The sequence below is a fragment of the Magallana gigas genome, chromosome 7 (assembly GCF_963853765.1).
Source record: "Magallana gigas chromosome 7, xbMagGiga1.1, whole genome shotgun sequence".
Lineage (NCBI taxonomy): Eukaryota > Metazoa > Mollusca > Bivalvia > Ostreida > Ostreidae > Magallana > Magallana gigas.
Window position 1 is genome coordinate 35,236,679 of NC_088859.1, and position 17,614 is coordinate 35,254,292.

Consider the following 17,614-nt stretch of genomic DNA (forward strand, 5'->3'; position numbering starts at 1 on the left):
GATTTTCATATGACATATGTGATAAATTTAAAGGACGAAATTACGTCATCTAGATTTGAACAATAGCTTAAAAATTTCAATTCACAGCTTGACTTATCTTTCTGATATTAAACTAGACGTTAATGTATGTCGCGGCGATATAACATATATTATAACGTTTTGAACAATGATATCCTTTAAATTCTAAAACGATACTTAATAAAACTTTTTATTCGAATTAAAATTGTTATGATTAAAATATGTTGCTGCCTCATTTTCAATAATGCAGCACCCATTGGATGTGAGAAGCACGATGCATTATGTCCTTTGAAAATCAGTACTAAGATTTTAAAGATTTCCTACGTTTAAATTTATATCAATTTGTATAAGGTTAAATCTGATTCATTAACATCTTTATAAAATATTATTTTCTTTTATTTTAAATTAATTTCTTTGTTTTCAGTAATTGTTCTTCATATGGGTTCTTGTATGAAATAACAATATTTATATTTAAGTTTTGCAATTATTCGCGAAAGTTTCGCGTTTATTTGCGAAAGTTACGCGTTTATTCGCGAAAGTAACTCGTTATATCGCGAAACTTTCCCGTTTATTCGCGAAACTTTCGCGTTTATTCGCGAAAGTTACGCGTTTATTCGCGAAACTTTAGCGTTTATTCGCGAAAGTAACGCGTTATATCGCGAAAGTTTCGCGTTTCGAAAAAAATATTTTTGTTACCTACGAAAATGAGCTCAATGGGCTTTCGTACTATCCCATATATAGCCCCGTTTTTAAATTTCCCAATATAAATACATTATTAAACCATAAATTAATTAGTGACGTAGATAATAAATTGTGTATCTGGTATTATTTTAATATACTGTGGGGTGAACAAGTGCCTGTCGCAAGAAACAAGAACAAAATTTCAGACATATAGATCTGTATATATATAAATAAGATATATGTTTCTTAAATTTTTCATTATATGAGGATGCGAAAAAAATCTTCATTTCGAGGTCGAACTTCATTGGATGCTTGCAAAAATATATTGATTAATTCGGAACTAATTTGCGAAGCAGGTGCCCGTTTCGTCCGTTTCCGGTTTCTAGTTTAGTCACCAGAAAATGGCTGATGGTAGCTGGAGCTTCTTCGAAGAAGATGAAGTTTGTAGGAAAACGGCAGATGGCTCTTTTATGTATGGATTCGTGGTTAAAAATTCCACATACCAGAGCAGTGATGAGGAAGAGGACGACGAGGATCGTCTAGAAAAGGGAAAAGTCCGTGTATCATGGCATCCATCAGGCAAAGAATCTGTCGTGTCAGAAAACCAGGTATGGAATGTGGATACACTCTGAAATTCATTGCGTACATTAATTGGCGAGGAAACTATGAACCTTTGGTACCTTTGGCTTTGTAGATGAAGGCAATGACCATGTAACACGTTTTGATTGATTAGCTGTTTGATGATATCAAACACTATCAAATTCTATTTACCTACCTATTCATTCTATTGCCCTACAGTTTGTTAATGTTCGAAACACTGAAAACTCTCTTAAAGTCTTATATAATGCTACTTTGCTAATAGATTAGGGGGATCTATTTAGCTCATCTCGTCACATTTGATTTTGCAATAACAGCATGAATGAGAATGAATAAGAGTTGAGCTATAATCTATTCTAGGTTACTGTTTATGTAACTATTAAAGATTTTTTAAGATATAAAAAAAAAAGATGTGTGGCACAGAAATACAATCAAGCACATAGCATCATTTTTGGAAGGGGGTGGTCAGACTCATCCAAAAAACTTGACAAGCAAAAAAAAAAAAGGAAGAAAACGAAGGCAACTTCCCAAAATCCTAAATCCTATTCCATTGAGAAAGGTGAGGATACCGATAACTTCAATTTCACATTTCCTAATTTTCAGTTCAATTTTTTACGACTATCCTTCGTCACAAGTCAAAGGTTTTGTGTCCATTCTTTTTTTTACAAACGTTAAAATAGAATGGACACAAACCCGTGGCTTGTGACGATGGATAGTTTTATGCATTTGCAATGCAAAATCCTCATAGACTTTATTTTTTGTGGAGTTCCTTATTCTCACAAGATTCTGTGGGTCTTGTAAATGGAATTTTGGAATTTTTAAAAATTCTAATGAATAACTATTTTGAATTTTCGTAAAAAAATGTGTAAAATATGCTGCATAAACTCTTTTAGAGATATATGCTTCAAATAATACCAACCTAATTGTATATTAGATATAAAAACTTCACTTTTTTGTTTATTACAGCTGATACTGGCAGACAGATCACTGATGCCTGGGGATGTGATCAGAAGATTTGGTGAGGATAGCAATAGTCAAAGGGGATTTGTTCAGGATCTGATTGGAAAATGCCACATCCACATAAGGGGGACTAATAAATTCCTGTATAATGTTAATGCCAAAGATTTAAGCAGCATGAAAGTAGAAGAATTAGCAAGAAAGGTATTGTAATTTTTTTTTAAGTTTTGTATTTTCAGATTATTTTACATGTAGTTTGCACATCAAAAGTACAAATTGTTTATGAGTAATGCAATGAAATCAATGACCAATAATCAATCAACGACAAATACATGTACCAATATGTATTGAATGACTTAGGCTAAGCAATATTAAAATCATTGCATTCCACAGTGACAAATATTTGTTTAAGTAGATCCATTTAAGATTATTTTATAGACATAAACCTCTAGCAAAATTCATGGAATATAATACATGTTTAAGTTATTAAAAAGTTCAGTATGTGACCACAGAAATTGATTTGGTATTGTACTGATTAAGAAATAATGGCTAAATGAATGTTGAATATAAAATGAGATCATGTGTTACTAGTAGATTTTTTGAAGAATTTCATTAATATCATTTATGGTAGCTCAAAAATGAAGTAAAAAAATTCTAGATATATACTGCCAACAAATTGTTGCTCAGCAATTTTGGATATTGTAATCATAATGATAGAATTGAATATCAAAACAATGAAAGTAAGTCATAATAAACGACAAATAGAATTGATAGGATAGACTGTGTTAAAGTGAAATAGTGCAATCAATCTCAATGTCTTTGTTCAGCCCCTCAGTAACTCATTCTGTGATGTGGTGATGGACTCTTGGGTCGGGAAGATAGAGAGGGTGAACGAGGAGCTGGTCATCAAGTTCTCAGACGGAGCTTCGTGTAGAGTACCAGACACAGACCTGCTGGAAGACTTTGAACCAGTCAAAGAGCATGTAAGTTCAAAAACTGAATGAGGAGGGCCGAAAAATGTAATCTCTAGTTCCAACAATTACAGTGCTGTGGAATCATTTAAATTCGTGGGAGCCAATTTTCATGGATTTTGTTTTTTTTTATGATTCGTGGGCATGTTACATCGTTGATGCCTCACTTTTCAGTTTCAGTAAAAAACTAACTCTTTCAAAATTGTTTTCGTCAAAAATGTAAATTTGTGGGGGAGGGCTACTACGACTACCACAAAAATTGAGCCACCACAAATTCTAATGATTCCACAGTACATAATAAGTAGGCAGGTATTAGATATTGGCGTGCACAATTTGCAAATGGGGAATAACTCCAGGGAGTTATTTCCCTTTCCAATTACCAATGAAATTGATCAATGAGGCATATTTGACCTGATGCAGCAGTTCCTAAAAAACTAAACCCTAGCTGTATTAATTTTGGAAGGGGGGGGGGGGGGGGGTGGGCAAAAATGAAATTGATTATGGTATAGTATATTTGAGAAAAGAAAATAATTATTGATCAGGTTGTTTTGATCACAATGCTTTTTGCTTACAGTATAAGTCCTTATGCACAGATGATTCAGTGGTACTGTACAAAGGATTGGTTATGAAAGGAAATATAGGAGACCTTAATGATGTTGTGTGGATAACTAGTACCTATAAACATGGACCAAAAATGGTTAAAAAGTCTCCCAGTCAAACAGTGACAGTTCGGATTGAAGAGGTAAAAAAAAGGTTGTTTTTCATCAAAGAGTATTGATAATATATAGACAGTTATATATCGATAAATCCTAACATTTAACTAATTTGTAAAGTTGAAAGCTAAAATGAATGTTTTTTATTATTTTTAAACATGTTAAATGGACTATGAAATATTAGTTACAAATCATTGTAAATTTTAAACAGTTATGAAGAACTTGGTTATACAGAATTTACTGATACAGCAATCTTTAGGAATTTGTTATAACCAAGTTTTACTGTAGTTAATAAGGACATTTGGTGCACAATCACGAAATTAATTTCCCCCTGTGATTTTATTACTGCATACATTGCCGTTCATTATACAGTGAAGCATTTTCAATCAATATTAGAGCATGGGGTATGTTTTTCTTTCTTTTGACAAATCAAAAAGAGAAAAAAAACAAGGTGCAGCTTGTTCAACTTTACCCCCAAGCATGCCACAAGAAGGCAGTAGAATGTTAGAAGGCGGTAGAATGTTTTGTTAAATTGTTCTCTTATTGTTTTTTCTAGACCATGCTGAAATCAGTGGAGGTGTACTGGATGTGCCGGGGATTCACTAAGTCAGACAACCCACTCTTAAGAATGACCCCACCCCCGTCCAGAGTAGAGGGACCAGATCTCCAAAGGTAGACCTGGGTGCTTTCTTGTATTTGTACTTGCATATTTTCCTGTTTGATGAACAGATTAAACATTTAATGTTATGTATGATGAACAGATTAAAAGTAATAGCCATTTTTCTTTTCAGGTTGCAAATTTTGGACTGGTTTTCACATTGCAGTCTACAGATTGGTGATTTTGCTCAATACATTATAAAACCCAGTGATGAACTTGTGGAAGTTCCATCTAAATTTAGCTTCATTCCTGATGTTCTGTTAAGTGAACTCGCGGATCATGACACGGTAACAGAGCATAAGCCAGAAGAATCAACACAAAGTGAAGATCCCAAATCAGTTGATACCGAAGAGGCTACAGCAGTGGTCAATGGGGACATTGGTAATGAGGCTGAGGCAGGGGCTGATGAGGATGAGGAGTATGAGGACATTGACACATCAGAGAATGAGTCTGAGGAGGAAAAATGCTCTAAAAAAACGGTTTCCAGGCACAAGGGTAAAAAGGGACTCAAGTTTGGAACTGGAGGAAAAAAGGGAGGAAAGCGACCCAAGCAGTCAGTGAAGTTTGAGCCTGAGTACCCACAGTGTGTAGTGGGAGAGAAGGTGCCTGTGGGGATCTGTTACACCTTCTCTACAGCCACTGTAATGTGGCAGGTAAGCATTGATTTCTCAGTTTACTATATTGCAAGTCTCTCTGCAAATAGTCCATTGTTTAATCTCTTCATTTATTGGATTTATTGTTTGTAAAATTAATATCTTTAATTTGAAAATTAACATTTTTAATTTGGAATAAATTGTATTAGGAGAAATGAAAAGCTTTGTTTTTGCCATTACATAGGATGGCACTGTGGAATCTGACATTCCTTCTCCAGAACTCTTTCCAATACACTACCTTGATGAATTAGAATTCTTTCCAGGGGATTATGTTGTAGATGCCAAAGGTAAGTTTAAAAGCTTAATTCTATTTTGTTCGTTATACTTGTTAGTCATAAATATACATAAGGATATTTTTCTCATGTTAACCTTTGTATCTCATGAGCAACCGTTTAAAAGAATAAGATTCAAGCACTTCAAAAACTGAGATCACATTTCAGATGTTTACCTAAAAATCAGTTTATATAGGCGGGCAACAAAACGTTCCCAAATTTTCTAATTTCAGAACAGTTACTTTATTTGCATCCATTGAGTAATTCTCCTTTATTTCTTTAAAAAAATCCATTTTCATAAAGAGATACAGTACTGGTAAATTAAATATAAAGGGCATATCTTGTTGAATAGATCTGCTTAAAACAGGGCAAACTTAATGACGTGACTGCCAGAAATAGCCATAAGAGATGAAGTGCAACAGGTCAATGTGTGAGGGCTCTTCTATCTATGATACATTGATCTACACACATTCCCACACTCTTTTGCCTTCAAAAAATTTGAAATATTTGAAATGCTTTTTCTGGTATTTCATGAGGAAATGATGGTTGTGATCGTCACAGAAAAAAATTACATCCGTTGCTGTTGGTTATGTACGTGTATTTTTTTTCTGCAATTCATGAAACTGCTTTACCTGTATGAATCAATAAAGACAAATTTTATTGTTTAAGTAAATGAATAGGAATATAGAAATACCTTTGATATGATCATGTACTGATATTTGCTTTCAGAAATAGCCAGTAAAAACTGTGACTATGGTGTGGTAGTAAGCTGTAATCATAAAGAGAGAACTTGTTTGGTCAAGTGGATGAAAACAGTGGATGTATCCAAAAGAGAGAGGTGAAACTTTACACAGATATACATGTATTTGACACTTTTCACTTGATTATTAGATTTAACGAATATAACAACTACTACAAGTAAGTTAGGTTAACCATTTTTGAAACTAATAAATATCTTGATAAAAATGGATAGTCTTTCAATGCCAGTCCCAACACTTTAGATGAAAAACACATTGGACATTACTAGGGCATTGTAGTGTTAGTTTGTTAGGAAGAGAACTCCATTAGCCTGTACAGTTGATGGTCTCAAATCAAACACATACATGATTGTTCATATAAGCTGTTGATTTACTTAGACCTGAGGAGAATGTGGAGGCGGTGGAGGTGAGTGCCTATGATCTGAAGGACCACCCAGATTTCAAGTTCCGTCCAGCCCAGACTGTGATCAGAGTTATAGACACACAGGTAGGGACTTTTATATACACACAGGTAAAGACGAGAGAAAGAATCGGTGTCCAGAAGGACATTAACTGATAATGAATTACTTTCCTTCTAAGTCATATTACATTGACATTCTGACTAAAGCCAGCTTCTATTAATTCACTATGACAAAGTGAATAAGTAGAGGCTGGCTTTAGTCAGATTGAATACAATACATTGAAACAGTAATTTTCTATTTTCATAATAATAGGAAGAGGGTAAAGAGGCTGTGGGACAGATCCAAAGTTTGGATCCTAATGGGGCAATCAACGTCCGGTGGCCATCAGGGGAGATCACTCGATGTTATCCTCAAGAACTCTATATTGTCGGGGATGAGGTAAAGCCTAGCAGTAAACATATAAATTACCGGTAAATGTTAAAAATGACTCTCAAGAAAGTACATAAGTTACATGCAAATTCCATGAATAGTAACTTTAAAGATATATCACCCTCTGAGGATAATGGTGTACATGTAATTCTTAGTCTAAAGAGTAATATGTAGTCATTTCTTATGCCCTGTTCAAAACAATTTAATTTTATTTATAAAAGTTTTAATTTGGTACTGTAAAATTAAAATTACTGGTATTCACTATATCCCTTTCAAAATAATTGAAGGCAGTGAGCAAAATATATTCATAAAATTAATGGATTGTAGTGGAAATAATATATTTTATATGTGGTCAGTATTTTGCATGTAGAATGGGAGCAAACCATATAACTAGTAATGAAATGGTCTTTGTCTGACTTGACTAGGTTCTATACTGCAAAGGCCAACTTTATGAACACATCTTTATGTATTTTAAAATATTGATCAGTTCTTTTAACTTTGCAAATGCAACAATGTTATTGTGTACATGTATTTGTAGATGAGTGAGTTTGATAGCTCCAGTTGGTCCACAGAGGAGGAAGAGACAGAGGAAGAGGATGATAACTCTAGCATGAGCTGGGAGACTGACGAAGAAATCATTGAGTCCAATTGTGATAATTAGTAAGTTCTTGTCCATAATTAACTCAAGCTGTAGCTAGCTTCCCCTTATTTTTTTCTATGCTGCAATTGTATAAAGAAAGAAAAACAAACATTGTTTTCTCAATATATCCTTTATTCATTATTAGCATAAAGTTGATGATGATATATGTTGAATTTTTCCTTGCATTTTGTAGTGAAGATGGAATCAATTTAATGTTCATAACCAAAGAAAAAAAGGAGGAGTTGGATGCATTACTGTCCAGAGCTCAGACTGCGCTAGAGAACTTGCAGAGAATATTTTTCACATACACTGGAAAAATATCCATTACATATAGGTATTTGAGAGACATAATATCTGTGTATAAGCGCTGCCAGGACTTGGAAAAGATTCTCAAATCACATTTCTTTGAAGAAGAAGAGCTTACAAAATTACTTGAAGAAATACGTGACTTGATGTATGATGAGAAAAGAAATGAACTCAATGATCGCCTTATTAAAATCTATGAGAGACGGAAAGGCGGAGGAAGCAATGAATCTCCTTATAAAGAGAATCCTCAATCAAGTCCTCTGCATGAATCAGAAGATACCACAGGTTATGTGTTCCCTGAGATTGAGAAACCTAACAGTCCAAAGACAGAACTTACTCAGCTGGCCAGTGCGATTGTTAACTCTGTGATGAAGACATTTTCAGTGGCACAGTTACAAAATCAGGAATCAAATGTGCAGGGAAGCACAAATTTACAAAACGGATATTCAGAAAACCTGGAATTGGGGGCAACTGCCGCAGTTAATATACACAAACCGAATGACACTGATGTGAAATCTGACACCCCTGGAAAGAGCAATGGTGAACCAGATATCTGGCAGGCCCATGAGGAGAATGTTAGTGTACCCAGTGAAGCTAAAGAGCTGAATGTGAGTCAGGAATCTGGTCTAGAGGTCAGTGATTGTGATTCAGGTTTAGGGGAGTCCAAAGGAAGTGGGGCATCTTTGGAAAGATCTACTTTGGCCTCAATGCAGAGAAAAAAGGAGGAGTTGTGTAGGAGATTCTGTCACCTGATGCTTGCCCAAATGGTGAAGATTCGATCTGAGATTGATAGACGCTGGGAGCAAACCAAGGCATTTATGAATGATGGGAGTGATAAGTGTGAACAGGACACACAGACAGACAGCCATGGTCAGGAAGAGAGAGCGGGGGCCTCTCCAGGGGCTAGACTTGTGGAAGGTAAGAGTCCATAATAGAATAATGACATGTATTTATTGAGGAAACTGTGATTTACAGAATCGCTTTTATTCACATCAGTAAGGTATGTTGAGATTTATTGCTAACTTAAAGTAGTGCTCACCGGCAGTCACTGCAGCAATAGTTTATAAGTGTGAATAATATTGTAGAACTTATGGGGTCATTTAACTCTGAGTGTAATGGTGGGGGATCAAGTGGGACCAATGGTGTGGAGTCAATTGAAGACATTCCTGAAATGTCTGATCTCAAGCAGGATGTTGAAACATATAAACAGGCCTCTTGTGCCACTCAAGGTGCGTGTACATATACCGGTATCTATTTAATGAAAGTCTTTATGAAACAGAGTATTTACCCAGGTATTTTTCGTTATGTGAATTGTATATACCTGGTACTGATGTGTGTATATCTTGTAGGTTTTGTTATGTGTGAGGCAGCACCTTCTACACACAATTTTGCCAGTAAGGTGTATTCCCCACATGACCCAAAGTCTTTCCTAAAGGCTGTTAGAAAAGAGGTACATTGTAGATTTGAATCCTATTCTAAATTATATATAGTGCCAATGTTTCTGAATCATTTGTGAATTCAAAAGGAATTTTCTGTATCTTTTTCAGTATAAACTGCTTCAAAATAACCTGCCTAGTGGGATTTTAGTAAAAGGATTTGAGGACAGAATGGTTTGTAGATCATACATAGTATTAAGGAATACAAAATTTTAGTGGAAATTTGACAGAAAGAGAACGACTACTGTAAGCCAGTTGAAGTGTGCAAAAACAGAATTTTTCTTAATTCTCATTGTTGAACTGTAATATCTTATAATGTAAATATAACTTGTTTTTTGTAGGATTTGTTTTCGGTGATGATCCTTGGGCCACAAGGAACCCCGTATGAAGATGGACTATTTTTCTTTGATGTCTTCCTGCCTCCTGACTACCCAACCTCACCCCCTGTGTTCCACTACATCTCCTACTGCACAGACAGGTTAAACCCCAACCTGTACGAGGACGGTAAAGTCTGTGTCAGTCTTCTGGGCACCTGGGACGGCAAGGTACAATTGATAATAGCACAGATTTTCTCTCAGAACTAAACGTAATCTTCAAAAAGAATTAAATGTATACTGGTATATGTTTGTCAACCTAGAAACATCATAGTATATGCATGATTGTATATACTGTAAATCAACTTTTATTCATGTGCAAGAATTTTTTGCGAGAGCCTTTTCATTGTGAATATTACTCGCCGTGAAACCGGTCTTTGCCCTATAGATGTAATAACAACACAGTTGATCACGAAAAAATTAGTCGCCGTGACCAAGTTCATCTCAGGTTGTTTGCGAAATAAAATAGTCACAGATAAAAGTTGGTTTACAGTAATATTTAAATATGGAAGCCATTTATGGTATAAACTACTGTGTAATATGAGTTTTTTTTCCTGTTTTTAGGGAAGTGAAATGTGGACTTCCAATTCCAACATGTTGCAAGTTCTTGTTTCCATTCAAGGTATTCAGTCATTATTCACAACTTGTACATGTATGTATTTTTTAAATTCTCAACTGTATTTAATATACAGATGCAGTGTATTTGTGTTGATCCTATAATAGGCTTAATAGCATATACATGTACATAAAATGGCAGGAAAAATGTAGGTAGTATGTGTCATCCTTGGGGGATGTTTTGAAGTTAGCATTGTTTTAATCTTTAGGCTTGATCCTGGTGTCAGAGCCTTATTACAACGAGGCTGGGTTTGAGAAACAGAGGGGCTCTGTGATAGGTGTAGAAAATAGTAAGATGTACAATGAAATGGCGATCATCAAACTTGTGCAGGTGAGGTAAAATGTTTAAAATCAAAACATTTATCCACCAGTCTATGCATTTTGAAAAGGATGTAGAAATTTAATGTTTGTACTTGTAATATACATGTACATGTTTCAGAAGAATTGATTGTGTTTCAGAGTATGACAAGAATGATTGAGAACCCTCCCAATAGTTTCAAGGAGGAGATGACTTCACATCTTAAACAGAATGCAGCAAGGTTAGTCTTGGTCTTAGTCATTACAAATTTATTTACATGTCAGTTCTAAATGCATTAAAGGGGACTGCTTTTCCCATGTTATTCAATTTTTTCTAATTTTCAACATACACACTCCCGATACACGTGTTTTACATGTATATATTAAGACAACAGACAAATTCACTGGTTTCTGCAGAGGGGCCAAAATTAACCTTGATGGAGAAAGATTAAATACTTCATGATCATAATTATCAACTGTTAAAAAATAGGGAAAAAACATTGATTTTGAGTATCTCTGATAATTTATTGAATACTGATGTCTTTCACTGAGCTGTAAGCATCAACATTTCAGAATGATCCAACGATTCCAGTTTTGGATGGAGGCAGGCAGTGGACACAGCAAACAGGACAGTGGAGTGGGGCTAAACTGTGATTCTTCAGGGACAGCCGGCCTGTCCAAAGACCAAGCAATGGACATATCATCAGATGGGGACAAGGTTCAGGGACTTCAGCAAGACAGACTGCCAAAGAATAGCATCTCAAACACAATTCACTTCAAACCTCCAGAATTTCCTCTGTTTCCACCCTCCAAGGGATTTTGCCTCCCCATGAAAAAATATTTGGAAACATTCAAGCAGACAGTTGAAAGAAACATTTTTACTCCAGATGAAAATGTGAACAACTCAACAGTTAATTAAGTGAATGGAATTTAGAATTTCTAGTCCAAGTTTTAAAGTATTGTTTATTTGCTATTTGATCCTTGCTTGTGATATATATAAAATGTTTCTAAATGTACTGTGCTGTGCAGGTTCATAAACAATTTAGGTGATAGCATTTAAAATTTTGACTTTAATTGGACATTTTATCAGTATTTCACCCCAATTTTGTTAAAATACCTCATTATGGTTAGAAGTTTAATTTAAATCAAGTGCTAGCTATTACATGTTTTGTGGGTGATGTTTACATGTGCTATTGGTGTTATCTTTTTCAAGTATGTCAGCTTTTATTGTTTACCCATTTACAATGAACTGGAAAAAAATGTATTAAAAATGCATGTATATGTGATAGTTCAACTATTACACCCCTACACATTCTCTTCTGTTTGGTGCCAAATGCTACATGATGCTTGCAGAAAATTATGTATTGTAAAAGTCATGAGTTGTATATATTTCAATTGATTTTTTTTCTTCACATTATGCAAATCTTTTACCTCAGCTGTTTTATACACTGTTCTCTGGTATATGAACGTTTATATTTATTTACATATCTGACAGAAAAAGGTGATATTTAATATCTTTTTATTATATAACAGATTTAAATTTACTTATGTAAATGTAATACTTTAAAGTACATACACACAACATCCTTGTAATTTGGAAAAGTCACTGTTATTGCATAGAATTTATAAGTAAAAGTTTACATGGAAAATCAGAATACATTTACACATTAAAGTCTGAGTTTATGTTTCTAATCAATAAATCATTATCTACAAATATACAAGTAATTTCAGGATGCACCAGACCTGTTTTTGTATTTCATTTACTGCTTTTTTCTTAAATTTACGTTTTGTATTTTTGTCTCCCTATGGCATTAAAGTTATTTAGCATTTATTTGGTTTTTTTTCAACAACTTATTTAGTCTTTCAAACATTGACTGTATGTTTAAAAGTGAAACAAATTGCTTGTCAAGTATTTCTTTGTTACAAAGACAAAAAAATATATAATCACCTGTTGGTCTGTGGATTGTTTGCTAATTCAAATGTCAATAAATTTGATATTGCATACAGCTTTTCTCATTAAACTATCTACACACTTGAGTAAAGATTTTGTTTTTAAATACAAAATTTGATTCAATTACGATAGTTTTCCATCCATGCACATAGAGTTGACATGAGTTCATGTACATATTAATATATCTTGTCAACATCATTATTTGAATACAATATACCAAGGATATGTTTAAGTAAGTGGAATAACCAGTCCCCATTTCTTAAGTTGCACAAAACTATACTCCAGTTGTATGTGAAAGGTATGATGAACTGACATTCAGGTTATACATGTAAATAATAAAATATGACCTCAGAAATCTAGCCCCTGGATTTCATCCTCGCTAGCCAAGGGTTGCGATCCACTCCGTTGGAGGAGTAGAGTGGATCGTAAACCCTGGCTAGCGAAGATACTAGATTTTGGAAACATTTTTTTTCTTCAGGTCCCCCAAAAATGTTGCTCTTGCACCAAATCAATAATCTAAATGTATGGTATATATTGGGCTGTGTATTATTTAGCATTTTTGGTGGAAAGCAGGTAGTACAACCCTTATTGTCATGCATATACATGTATGTATATAAATAGGTACATGTGCTGTACATTCAGAAATGTGTTATATTTCATCTGCACTCGCATATTGATATCCCATTCAATTTTCACTAAATATTTTGCACACTACAAATATAGCACAATTACAGTACTGTATTAATTGTTCATGGACTCTTGATGTCTAAATCATAATTAATTGAAAACACTAATAATAGCCTTTTGTCATTCATTTAATTATGTTTTCAAAATAGTCAATGCATATTGACTTTTATACAAAACATATTAATATACATGTAGCACCAATCAATATTCACAATATTTTATGTTAAAATCACATGAAAAAACCATGATTATGATACATATACAAATTAGTAATATCCATGGATATAATATAAAATCTGCAAATCAAAACAATTTATGATACTTGACTGCAATGTAAAACCAACCAAAAGCTATGATAATATTCTACATTTGCAAAAATGTACAGTATATTCATTTCTTATTTACAAGGTGTAAAATTGGTAAAATGGAATCACAAAATAATTTAATTCAAAGCTTTGTGTACATGTACAGTAACTGTTTACTTACAAAACTGTAATATCTGGTCAAAAATTATTTCATTGCAAGATATCTATTACAGTGCTTGAAATAAACCTTCACAACGCAGATGATCAAATGATGGATTACATCTTAGATATCTGCTTATACAAGGGACTGTTCTTGATTCTCCAGAAGTTGTTTTCAGAGGTGAGCCAGGCCCCGCCGTCTGCGATAACTGTGGTTCCAGTGAGGAGTTCCCCTGCGGAGCTGGCTATGTACAGCACCGCATTGCCAATGTCCTCCCGTCGTCCCAGACGCTGGACTGGGATTGATTTTACAAAATCATCTGTAATCCTGTTCCCTCCTACAAAATTTATTCAATATTGCTATAATATAATACATGTAACATACAAAAGTACACAGCATAACATGTATTGATTATACCTTAACATCTGTATCCTGTTTTCTGACAAAAAGCATTCAATACTGCAGTATGAAGATACCACGAAAGCATGCATAGCATAAATTTAAACATGAAATAATTTTATGTCATCATATCATGATATGTAATTATGTTACCTCCAACAAAAAGTAATAAATACATGTAGTTATACATGTAGTAATATAGACAGCATTTCTAGTAACTATAGAATTTAATTTCATATGTACTCAACTTAACAGAATTATTTTTTTGTTTAATACATACGCAGATCTAGAGAAAGGGGGTATAAAATTACCAAAAATACGCCTCAGACCCCCCCCCCCCCCCCCACCCCACCAACTCAAATAACCGTCAGACCCCCCCCCCCCCCCCCCCCTTGTAAAAATTTTCTGGATCCACACATAGAATATCTGCTTATCTAAGATATTTTTTTTTCTATTTTATGATGTGTTATATGGTATGATCATTCAATAACAGATAGTAACCCCTGGTACTTTAAGAAAGAGTTCTAAATGCTGACAACTCACCGAGTCTCCTCATCCCCTCTGTATCTGCTATAGGTCCAGGAGCCACACACATCATTCTGACTCCATTGGTGCCCCACTCCACAGCCAAGTGTTTGGTCATGGCCTCTAAATGAACAATGAAGTTAATTGAGACCAATTAATAAATGTACATGTATCTCATTAGTAAAATCTAGAAAAATGTAAATCTCAATACATTCAGTCCATAATATAAATTTTACTGTATCGATAGAGCCTCTGCTTCATGTACATGTATATTAAACATCAAACCCTGAAAATCATTCCATTATTGCCAATTTCTTTGTTCTGGTATATACAGTACATGTACATAATAGGATAAAATTATCCTCAGTCAGGGATTTGGTAGATCTAGAATGTGAGTTACGGGGAAATAGTGACAATAAGCATAAGAATAATTCAGTTCCCTTATTTGGAATGTTTCAGATACCTAATTTGGAATGTTTCACATTTCTATCCATTCCACATCTTACAAAATGCTTAAGTCTGTTTAAAAATGTGTATGTTATTTAATATATGTACAGAATGTTACTTATGGCAGCTTTTGCTGTTCCAGCATGTGTTTGTAAAGCTGCTCCACGTACACTCAGTGTAGCTGTAATATTGATGATGACTCCTCCACTATTCTGAAATTCAAGCACCACAGATTCAAATATAAAGAGACTTTCGCATGCATAAAAAAATCAAACATTGTACCTTTACAATATTCATTCATGTCTTGTGCTAAATTGCACTAATAGGGTTCACATTGCTTTTTGGTCTCAGTACATTAATAGATTACCTTCATGTACTTGTCAAATACTGCCTTCGAGACATTAAATGTTCCATGAGCATCAATCTCCATCACTGTCTTGAAGGCATTAAAAGAAAGATTCTCTGCGGGACACAGAAAGTTTCCTGCAGCATCTGTATAACAATATAAAAATGCTCATCAGTATACGACATAAAGTGATTAAGAATGAGCAATTTTTTTGTTACTTTGAATTATGAAAAAATTACAAGCTTGCTTATAGTGATTACCAATGTTTTTTTTCAATTTTACATGGCATCATAAACTGTATACTGTAAAATGAGAAAATTTGGCGAATACATATTTTAGTGCAACCACAAGTGGCAATACATTGGTGCAATTTAAATTGCATATACGGTGTATGTGAGAACTTAAACTGTTAGTAGCAATCTACTCACTATTAATGAGAATGTCAATTTGCCTGAAATGCCCAAGAGCTTCTTCTACAGCTTTAGTAATGGCCTCTGGCTGAAAATGAATTAGTTAATGGTTACGAGTAACAGTTTTATAAAACATGGAGACAGAAAAAAAGGAAAGAGAGATTCTACCAATGCAAAGATATTTTAATCAGATATTTGTCAATTTATCTATAGTTTGTGTAAGTATCCACCTGAATCAACTCATTCCTATATGAATGTTGACTGGGGTTGAGAAAAACATTAATCATGTTAGCCCCAGAGAGATGAAATATTACTGACGCAAATCAGAAGGCAATATACTGTATATGGGGAAATATTTGCCCGCGATTTATTTTCACCCCTTTTGTTCTCCTTGTCAGCGGAATTTAAGACTTGCCAATTTCAAAGCAATTTTTTTTTCAAAAACCACTAATTAGAAAGAGTATCTATATCTGCTTGTGTCTGGGCAAATTCTAGACAAGGCGAAATCATTTTCAAATGTAGATGGGCAAAAATAACATGGGATAAAAATAACCATGTATTCAGTATTTGTTCCAGCTAGGGTCTAACGTAAAATCAAAGTTGCCTGAAAATAATTTTAAGTCAATATCTATTAAAGATTGTCTATAAAGAGTTAAATAGTAAGAATATATATACAACTGAATAAAACAGTGTCATTTAGAAAAAAAACTTTAAAATACTTAATACAAATATGGCTGGTGTATAGAAGCACCTTTCTGACATCCATCTGTATCGGTAGACATCTCTGTCCAGTGGCCTTTGAGAGCTTTTCAGCTGCATTCTTTAAAACATCAAGTCTGCGGCTAGCAATGATTGTGTCACAACCATGCCTAAATGCAAAGCAGGCATAAATAAACAGATAATAACTGGAAATTCTTTTTTGGGAAGTGTAATCTATAATTAAAACGTCGAATAGAATCTCATATCGAATAAATTAAATAATAAATGAATCAAATGGTGCATAAAGCCACAGTTAACTATATTTAACTTTCTTTATGTTAAACTATTGCCGAAAAAATTTACAGTATCCTATATATATAAAGCATATAGTAAAATAATGAACTGAATGTGGATAGCAAGAGGTAAGTATATATAACGTTCTAGATGTTAAACCCTTCAATGCCTATACCTGTTTACAATGACCTATATATATCGTGACTTACTAACATACCTCATTAATATTTCTGCTATCGTGAATCCTATCCCAGTTCCACCTCCAGTGACAAATGCAACTTTTCCTCTATAATACAAAAATGTGTTTTTTGATGATTGAAATGTAAAATTTTATAATTTACTCCCTGCACTGTAAGAACGGACAATTTTAGGAGACTAAAATATGGATGGTAAATGGAGAAAAAAGAACCACATTACTTGAAAATATCCTTCTGAAAAACATATTGTAATCAGTCAAAACGGCTTCGTCAGACATCTTGGTTAAGCTTGATTTATCCCTGTCACTGCGGTGAGAACGATGAAGAATGAAGAATGCAGACGCCCACAAATCGAAACTAGAGATGTAGTCCGAACCCGATGTTAAATGTTAAAGAGAATTCTTTTCTTTATATCAAT

General features: G+C 34.0%; 2 protein-coding genes across 2 annotated transcripts; one reads left to right on the forward strand and one right to left on the reverse strand.

Annotated features, from left to right (window-relative positions):
* The first annotated feature begins 1,072 nt into the window (after positions 1–1,072).
* On the forward strand, positions 1,073–12,811 carry LOC105342002 ((E3-independent) E2 ubiquitin-conjugating enzyme). Its single transcript, XM_066067596.1, has 20 exons — positions 1,073–1,307; positions 2,263–2,457; positions 3,081–3,236; positions 3,799–3,966; positions 4,494–4,609; positions 4,729–5,248; positions 5,433–5,535; positions 6,250–6,358; positions 6,657–6,765; positions 6,992–7,117; positions 7,647–7,768; positions 7,942–8,972; positions 9,140–9,283; positions 9,404–9,504; positions 9,602–9,664; positions 9,832–10,035; positions 10,429–10,486; positions 10,689–10,810; positions 10,939–11,018; positions 11,350–12,811. Exons 1-20 carry the CDS (start codon positions 1,101–1,103, stop codon positions 11,693–11,695), a joined length of 4,080 nt encoding a protein of 1,359 aa, XP_065923668.1. The 5' UTR covers positions 1,073–1,100; the 3' UTR covers positions 11,696–12,811.
* A 717-nt stretch (positions 12,812–13,528) lies between these two features.
* On the reverse strand, positions 13,529–17,576 carry LOC105342001 (peroxisomal 2,4-dienoyl-CoA reductase [(3E)-enoyl-CoA-producing]). Its single transcript, XM_011448776.4, has 8 exons — positions 17,417–17,576; positions 17,217–17,285; positions 16,758–16,875; positions 16,025–16,094; positions 15,618–15,742; positions 15,369–15,462; positions 14,822–14,926; positions 13,529–14,216 (listed from the first exon to the last, which is right to left on the reverse strand). Exons 2-8 carry the CDS (start codon positions 17,219–17,221, stop codon positions 13,996–13,998), a joined length of 738 nt encoding a protein of 245 aa, XP_011447078.2. The 5' UTR covers positions 17,222–17,285; positions 17,417–17,576; the 3' UTR covers positions 13,529–13,995.
* Between the last annotated feature and the right edge of the window lie 38 nt (positions 17,577–17,614).

Coding starts and splice junctions, on each gene's coding strand:
- LOC105342002 (XM_066067596.1), top strand. CDS start 1,101: ATGGCTGATGGTAGCTGGAGCTTCTTCGAAGAAGATGAAGTTTGTAGG. Junction 1,308..2,262: donor CTGTCGTGTCAGAAAACCAG/GTATGGAATGTG, acceptor TGTTTATTACAG/CTGATACTGGCAGACAGATC. Junction 10,036..10,428: donor TGGGCACCTGGGACGGCAAG/GTACAATTGATA, acceptor TCCTGTTTTTAG/GGAAGTGAAATGTGGACTTC.
- LOC105342001 (XM_011448776.4), bottom strand. Junction 16,095..16,757: donor TACAGATGGATGTCAGAAAG/GTGCTTCTATAC, acceptor ATTCATTTTCAG/CCAGAGGCCATTACTAAAGC. Junction 14,217..14,821: donor AGAGGGGATGAGGAGACTCG/GTGAGTTGTCAG, acceptor TAAATTTTGTAG/GAGGGAACAGGATTACAGAT.